The 7,880-nt window shown below is 47.1% G+C and overlaps 1 protein-coding gene across 1 annotated transcript; it reads left to right on the forward strand.

Annotated features, from left to right (window-relative positions):
- Positions 1-507: 507 nt before the first annotated feature.
- On the forward strand, positions 508-7,653 carry LOC117866558 (respiratory burst oxidase homolog protein B). Its single transcript, XM_034750801.1, has 8 exons — positions 508-1,144; positions 1,240-1,399; positions 1,887-1,935; positions 2,132-3,276; positions 3,675-3,777; positions 4,047-4,129; positions 5,701-6,212; positions 7,173-7,653. Exons 1-8 carry the CDS (start codon positions 763-765, stop codon positions 7,280-7,282), a joined length of 2,544 nt encoding a protein of 847 aa, XP_034606692.1. The 5' UTR covers positions 508-762; the 3' UTR covers positions 7,283-7,653.
- Positions 7,654-7,880: the final 227 nt, after the last annotated feature.

Below are 7,880 nucleotides of genomic sequence, written 5' to 3' on the forward strand. Positions count from 1 at the left end.
ATTTGTATAGGATGCTAAGAATTGTATAGTATACAAAGAATTGTATATATAGTAATTGTATAAATACTCGTTTGATTTCATTATTAAAAGAGTCTTAACTACTAAAGGGTAACTAAAGGGGTACGTGATGCATGAAATTACAGGCGTCATGCAGGCAGATGCCTATATGCCTGTAATTTCATGCATGCCCTTTAGTCCTGGTTGGTTTCACTGGGACTAAAGGGGGTCTTTAGTCTCTGTTAAACGACCCAGGACTAAAGACCCCTTTTTATCTCGAAAACTATACCCTGGATAGTTTTTAGAGAGATTTGGCTCCTACCAACCGGGACTAAAGTTGAGGTTTCAGTAGTGACCGTATCTATATCCGGATACTCAAAGTCAAATATATATGACGTGGATATCCATTTATATCTTATTCGACATATCTGACACTATCGGTACCAGAAAACGAATCTGAGAAGAAGAAAAACTATCTAATTCACATATGGAGGTATCCATCCGTATTCGATCCGTTTACACCCCAACCAGGATCCGAGCAGTTCAGTAGTGACTAGAGAAAGAACAGCCGCCCGACATCTCATGGCTCCACCTCCACCTCCACCTCCATCTCCACCGGTCCACCACAACCCGTCCCCCACCTCATGAGTCATGAGCACACCACGCGGCGATTACGGCGGCGGTGACCACAAGTAAAACGGCCCCCGTTTCACCCCAAACGCATCCCTCCATCCTCGTCCACCACGGCGGGGTGGAAGGAGATCCATGGATAACCACAGTGCGGGGGCCGCAGCCGGGGCCAGCGGCGGCGGCAACGAGTCCGCCCCGCGCGACGGTGCGCGGTTCGCGGAGTCGTCCGCGCCGTCTCAGCTAGCCCCCGCCGCCTCCGGCAACGACGACGGGGAGATCACCCTCGACGTGTGCGACGACGACGGGGAGACCGTCGCGGGCGGGGCTGGTGCTGGGGACGACTCGCAAGTTGGAGGGCGCCTCCGCGCCGACCTGTTCAAGGTTGACGCTGCGTACAAGTTCAAAGGGCTTAGCTTCGTCTCCGACTTCCTCACCTCGTGGAACCATGTCGAGAGGCAGTTCCACATACTCGCCGTGGACGGCTGCCTCCGCCGCTCAAAGTTCGGCAATTGCATCGGTAATGACTAGAAAACTCAGAGAGAATTGAGCTAGTGATATAATTATCGTTGCTTATTCAACGGACTGATCATCGTTTGCGGTTTGGCTTTTCAGGTTTTCATGGATCGGATGAGTTCGCCGTCCAGCTGTTCGATGCGCTGGCGTGGCGGCGGAACATCTCCCGCAGCTGGATCAGCAAGGCGGAGCTGCATGATTTCTGGGACCAAATCTTCAACGACAGCTTCGATAAACGCCTCCAGACCTTCGTCGACATGTAATTCCCCGCTACTGATCTTTTTCCACGCTAATTGTCACTTACTACTCCTTGTGTCTCTGAACAGCAAGTTACATATAGCCTTAGGTAACTAAGGCTAGTCCCAGTGCAAGGTTTCATCACCCTGTTTCCAAGGATGCCACATCATCCCATAAGGTGTATTCTCATGAATGAAATAGAGAGTCCTAGTGCATAGTTTCATTTCACGATTTCATAGGATGATCATGACATTTAATTGTGAGGCATGTGATTGGATATGGTTAGATGAAATGAAACTCTATAGCCCCCAGTGCAAGTTTCATAGTCTTGGAAATAGTGTATACACAGTTTCATCCTGATGAAACTCCTTCCCTCTCTCACTTCATAACTATCATGCCATGTCATCACATATGCTGATGTGTCACTGTATTTAATGTGTATGAAACCTTTATGAAACCCCCACTGGGATTAGCCTAACCATCTGTTAAAAATAATTAACTAATAACAGGATGATCAAGAACACGGATGGAAGGATTACCGAGGAGGTTGTAAAAAAGGTAATCGTGCTGCCATAACGCCTTCACCGGTTCGTTCAGCCATCGCTTCAAGAACGAAGTAAATGCGGAGTCTAGAAATGTGTTATTGATTTCTCCTCTGGAGTCCGGAGTACTATATGCACCTATGCCATGCTTACCACCCTGCTGATACTTTGGTGCAGACTTTTGAGCTTTGTCAAAATGGTCTTTTGAGCAGATGATCGCACTGAGCGCGTCAGTGAACAAGCTGCCCAAGGTCGAAGAGCAGGCGTCGGAGTATGCACGTCTGATCATGGAGGAGCTGGACCCGGACAACCTAGGCTACATCGAGCTCCACAACCTAGAGACGCTGCTGCTGCGGGCGCCCATCGGCACCACTTACAACAGCCGCGACCCGTACCGGCGGATGCTGAGCGCGAGACTCCGCCCGATGCTGGAGGCGAACCCGCTCAAGCGGTGGTACCGCCGCGTGCAGTACTTCCTCGAGGACAACTGGCGGCGCTTGTGGGTGTTGTTCCTGTGGCTCTCCGTTTGCGCGGTGCTCTTTGCCTGGAAGTTCGTCCAGTACCGTCGCCGCTACGTGTTCCAGGTGATGGGCTACTGCGTCTGCGTCGCCAAGGGCGGCGCCGAGACGCTCAAGTTAAACATGGCGCTCATCCTGCTCCCCGTGTGCCGGAACACCATCACCTGGATCCGCAACTTCACGTTCGTCACCCGCACCGTGCCGATCGAGGACAGCATCAATTTCCATGAGGTGATCGCCATGGGGATCGCCATCGGCATGGGTCTGCACGTTGTCTCCCACCTGACCTGCAACTTCCCACGGCTGCTCCATGCCACCGACGTCGGGTACGCGCCACTGGCGCAATACTTCGGCACGGAGCGCGACTGGAGGCCACCGGATTACTGGTGGTTCTTGAAGGGCACAGAAGGCTGGACTGGTCTCGTGATGCTGGTGCTCTCGGCGATCGCTTTCACACTCGCGTTGCCATGGTTCCGCCGTGACAGGGTCCGGCTCCCCGGCCCGCTCAAGCGCCTGACGGGCTTCAACGCCTTTTGGTACTCGCACCACCTGTTGGTCATTGTCTATGCGCTACTCATCGTGCACGGCCACTTCTTGTACCTCACGCACAAGTGGTACAACAAGTCCACGTGGATGTACCTGGCCGTGCCGATGCTACTTTACGCTGGCGAGCGGCTGGCGCGGGCGCTGCGGTCCAGCATGCTGCCAGTGAAGATCCTTAAGGTGGTGGTGTACCCTGGGAACACGCTATCGCTGCACTTCTCCAAGCCGCCAGGGTTCGAGTATAAGAGTGGCCAATACATCTTCCTCAACTGTCCCACCATCTCGCCATTCCAGTGGTAAGCTAGTTTTCTTGGCACTATGCTTATTAACATGAAAATGAAGCATATATTAGGTGATTGAGTGAAGTTGTTAATTGTGCATGGCCTGGATTAAATAAGTCAAGTTAGTTAAGTAGAGATGATGTTTTAGGGCCTGTTTCTTGTTGATGTGCTGGAATCTTACTAGTTAGATGATGATTTGCCATTCCTAGCTAGCATGATCCTCGCCGTTACAGATTTCAAAAATTCTTTTACCTAACAGCTGCATCTCTATAATAACAATATAAACAATGTTGAAAAGCCACAAAATGCCAAACAAAGCCTTAGATTGCTCGTTGTTAAATTAGAGAAGCAAACGCGAAATTAGAAAAGCACATATGCTAACTTTGCGCATTGCAATGGGATTTACTATGCAGGCACCCATTCTGCATCACGTCGGCTCCGCAGGACAACTACGTGAGCGTCCACATTAGGACGCTCGGCGACTGGACTCGCCGCCTCAACGTTGTCTACTCAGAGGTACATTGAAACTTCAGCTACTACTCCATCTGTCCCAATTTATAGGTCATTTTGGCTTTTCTAGATGCATAATTTTAGCTATGATCCTAAATATATGTTTATGTTTACATACATAGTAAATACTATGATTCTTGAAAAATCAAAGGATCTATAATTTGAAAAGGAGGGACTACTTTAAAGCCTGTATTAAATATAGGAGCATGACATCTCGTCATCAATTCTCAAAGGGTTAAGGCTGAATGATGGGCGACTGTGATCATCGTCTGCAGGTGTGCCGGCCTCCTGTGGATGGGAAGAGTGGGCTCCTTAGAGCGGAGTACGATCATGATAGAAACACGACGTCCAACAAGAGGTGAGATTGAGAAGCGAGAAAACATTCTATTATGATTCGTTTTTTTGCAAACTCTTTCTACCACCATGTAATTTTCTCACACTTTAGTACGCCCCTACATGCATTTACCCTCATAAGAATTAGTCCACAACATGTAACGCACACCATCATGGATGTGTTGTGTTAACACATGGATGAAACACTTGCTTGACATGGTCTTGCTATGTACCACGCCGGGGGGGGGGGGGAGGGGTGGGGGGCGGGGAGGGGAACCAATCGTCAACCAGATTTGAACATCTATTGGCTCCCCCACATATTCCTTGGAGCCAAGAACAGATCCAGATCAGATACAACCCCCTCCCATCTTCGGCGACCTTGCTAGAGGTGGGAAAGAGATTGATAGCCTCCCCAACTAGCTAGTAGTATAATATTCATCACCATATTGACGTGTGTCCAACCTTCTTCAAGTCCTTATGCCTTCAAATCTTTTGTACTCCTCCCCACATGCCATCTACTTGACCTCGCCATCTTCTTGCTACTCGGCTGACACCATCTTCATCACCATATGCTCTTACTCTTCATATGCATGATGCAGATCACCCATGGCCTCGCATGAACTCTTCACTAGATAATCGTGAGTAATTCATCTATTCAACATCTCTAGCCTTCCTCCCTTCATCCAGCCATTAGATGTGGAAGAAGAAGAGATAGAGGTACTCACCCTGTCCTCTCTTCACACCTCTCTCTCTCAAGCACAAAGCAAGCTACTAGAAAATGAGGATTAGGGTTTTCAAGAGGCCATCCAAACAAGCCATCCCATCCATATATGCTATATGACGAAAGATGAAAATATCCCTACTCTCTAACAAGGATACAAATATACAATACCCACACAGGATCAAAATAGTCCAAATCTTTGCAGACGCATCGGATGGACCCAACGCCTTGATGACTTTGCTTCATCTCGATGCCAACTTCATAATGGTGCCAGATGTCCTCCGATCCAGCCATCCGGTGCACTGGAAACACCCTTGATTTTGTGGTTAAATCTAGTCAAACCTGCACCCACGTTGGTTTTGAGCTCCAAACCATACAAACCATCCACGCTTGTGCAGCCACTATGCAAAACGTCCCGTGTCGATGCGTGTCTGACCTCCACAAAGTTCTTGATACCTTTAAGTCTTTCACACTCTCACACATAGGCCACCTACTACTCGAACTCATCATCTTCTTCCTTGACATAGTTGATGCTATCTTCATCACCATATACTCTTGCTCTTCATATTCATGATGTAGATCACCCATGGCCTCGCATGAACTCTTCAAGTTGGACCAAAGTCTCTATGTCCATCCTTCTTGACCCTCAGTCCACCGGTATGGGCACCTCACTTGATGTTGTATCTAATACCTGCACAACACAATCCAAGAGATATATCAAATCTACTCATCTTGTCAATCACTTATCAGCAAGAAAGTATGTGGACCATCATTGGTTTATCAATTAATCTATCTATGCTGGTTTAGTAGCGTAGTAAGCATTGCTGCACTTGCGTGCAAAAAAAGTAAGGCCTTTTGTGTTTAAAAAATTGCAGCTTGACGAAGGTGCTAATCGACGGCCCGTACGGCTTGAAGCTACAAGACTACAAGCAGTATGAAGCCGTGTTCCTCATCAGTTTCGGCATTCGCGCCACACCCATGATCTCCATCCTCAAGGACATCATCAATAACATGAAACAGCTCCACGGCAACATCGAATCTGGGGATGCCACCAACAACTCCATGTCATCATCGTCATTCCGCACGCGGCGCGTCTACTTCTACTGGGTAACCCGGGAGGAAGGATCCTTTGACTGGTTCCGGAGCATTATGGACGAGGTAGCGGAGGCAGAAAAGATGGGCGTTATCGAGTTCAACACCTACTTCATCAGCATCTACGAGAAGGACGATGTACGGTCCACGCTCATCGCTATGCTCCACTCCCTCAATTATGCAAAGAATGGTACCGACATCGTCTCTGGCACCCGCCTCAAGACCCACTTTGCGCGACCCAACTGGCGGAAAGTCTACAAGAGCATCGCGCTCAATCACCATGGTCAGCGCGTTGGTAAGTACTCTCACATACTATATTATTGATGCTGTTCGCCTCCAAGTGCATAAGTAAGATAAATAAAGCCAAGATCATTAGGTGGAGGCTTCGCAATTTGGAGGCAGTGAACAGTTGGTACGGTGGCTTATACCATCACACTTCTCTGACTTGCACTGAAACAAGTACTGTGGCCATTACTATGGCTTATTAACTGGAAGTGAAAGCCACATTCTACCCGTTAAGGCAGAGTATTTGGTTTTGGAATCACCCCATCTCAGAAGAGGCCCATTCCTCAAACTAAAGTAAAATGTGGGAAGGGAGAAGGTGAGAAGATGATGGATCACCCTATTCCTCAAACAAAATATGTACAAAGGAATCACCAAAGCATGCACTAGGTACCAGGTGCACGTGTAGATAGCTAGCTTTGTTTTGCTAAAATAGAAAGATTTTGCATTGCTGTGGCAACCGGAAATATACTATAGATAAGGTGCAGCCAATCATTGTTGCACACGACAAAAATTAGAGCCCCAAAAAGTACTGTAATGGTGAGCATAGTTTTTTTTTTTCAAAACAAGGACATTCCCCATTTCCATTATAAAACGGAAATACAACGGAGTTTGTACCTTGTACAGAGGAAAAAAAAAGTGATGTGAAATAAAAGTCTGGCACTAAACTAGGTAAGGGCTACCTTATTCTGGTAAAGAACCTATTAGCTAGCAGACTGGCAGGAAGTTTAACAACATCTACTCTTATTACAAGACCCATCAAAAGAAATAGACGCAGTCGATCATCAGACTGAGAACCTCTACAGCCAGCGGCTCCCCTCTCCAGTTTTTGACTTCTTAAGCACATCATCAGGCATGATCTTACCAGCTCAATCTTTAAGTAAAAACGGATAAGAACAGCAAGATCACTCAACATCAGTGTAGTAGTTTTCCAAGTCAAACACTGATATCATCTGCTTCTCCGATGTTGCAGGAGTGTTCTACTGCGGTCCTCAGGTGCTGGTAAAGGAGCTGCGCGAACTCGCACGGGATTTTTCGAGAAAAACCACCACGAAGTTCGAATTCTTCAAGGAGACTTTCTAGTTTGAGCGACTAAGGCAACTTGCTTCATGAAGTTTACGCATGACGAGTTCAGTACATACTGTATTAATTATATATGTGTACCGTATATATGGAAGGGAGTTTATCAAATTATAGGTACACAAGGTTTGCAAAAAAAAAACAGTAGGTTATATGTTGACGACCAAAATTGTTATGGTTGGAGAAACATGTTTGACCGGTGTACAAAACCGGCCTGACCAAAGTAGACTACACTATTCATGAAACCGTCCTAGAGGACTTCCATGACAGACAAGCCATCACATATTAGTATACTAGTAGTGTTGGTACGATACAAATGGCGATGATAACTATGCCAGCTGGAATAGAACATGAACAGCAACCATTTCCCGATCCATTGATGTTCAAAATCTCGTCAGCGATATGCCCAGATCATATCACTCAATCGTAGCACATGCTACAAGACATCACGATCGACTTCGACATGGGGATGAGAACTTACTCCTATTTTTTAATGAGGCTTCAATGGCGGAACGGTTATCAATTATATAGCACAAATGGGACAGCGTAGAATGTGCTGCTAAGTTGACATTTATAAACTTTTTATCAGCGAGAGATGCTC

The sequence above is a fragment of the Setaria viridis genome, chromosome 8 (genome assembly GCF_005286985.2).
Source record: "Setaria viridis chromosome 8, Setaria_viridis_v4.0, whole genome shotgun sequence".
NCBI lineage: Eukaryota > Viridiplantae > Streptophyta > Magnoliopsida > Poales > Poaceae > Setaria > Setaria viridis.

Bases quoted from the DNA above. Each gene is read 5' to 3' on its own strand.
- LOC117866558 (XM_034750801.1), top strand. From the start codon at position 763: ATGGATAACCACAGTGCGGGGGCCGCAGCCGGGGCCAGCGGCGGCGGC. The intron at 1,936-2,131 runs GTAATCGTGCTG...TCTTTTGAGCAG, and splicing joins CCGAGGAGGTTGTAAAAAAG to ATGATCGCACTGAGCGCGTC. The intron at 3,778-4,046 runs GTACATTGAAAC...CATCGTCTGCAG, and splicing joins TCAACGTTGTCTACTCAGAG to GTGTGCCGGCCTCCTGTGGA.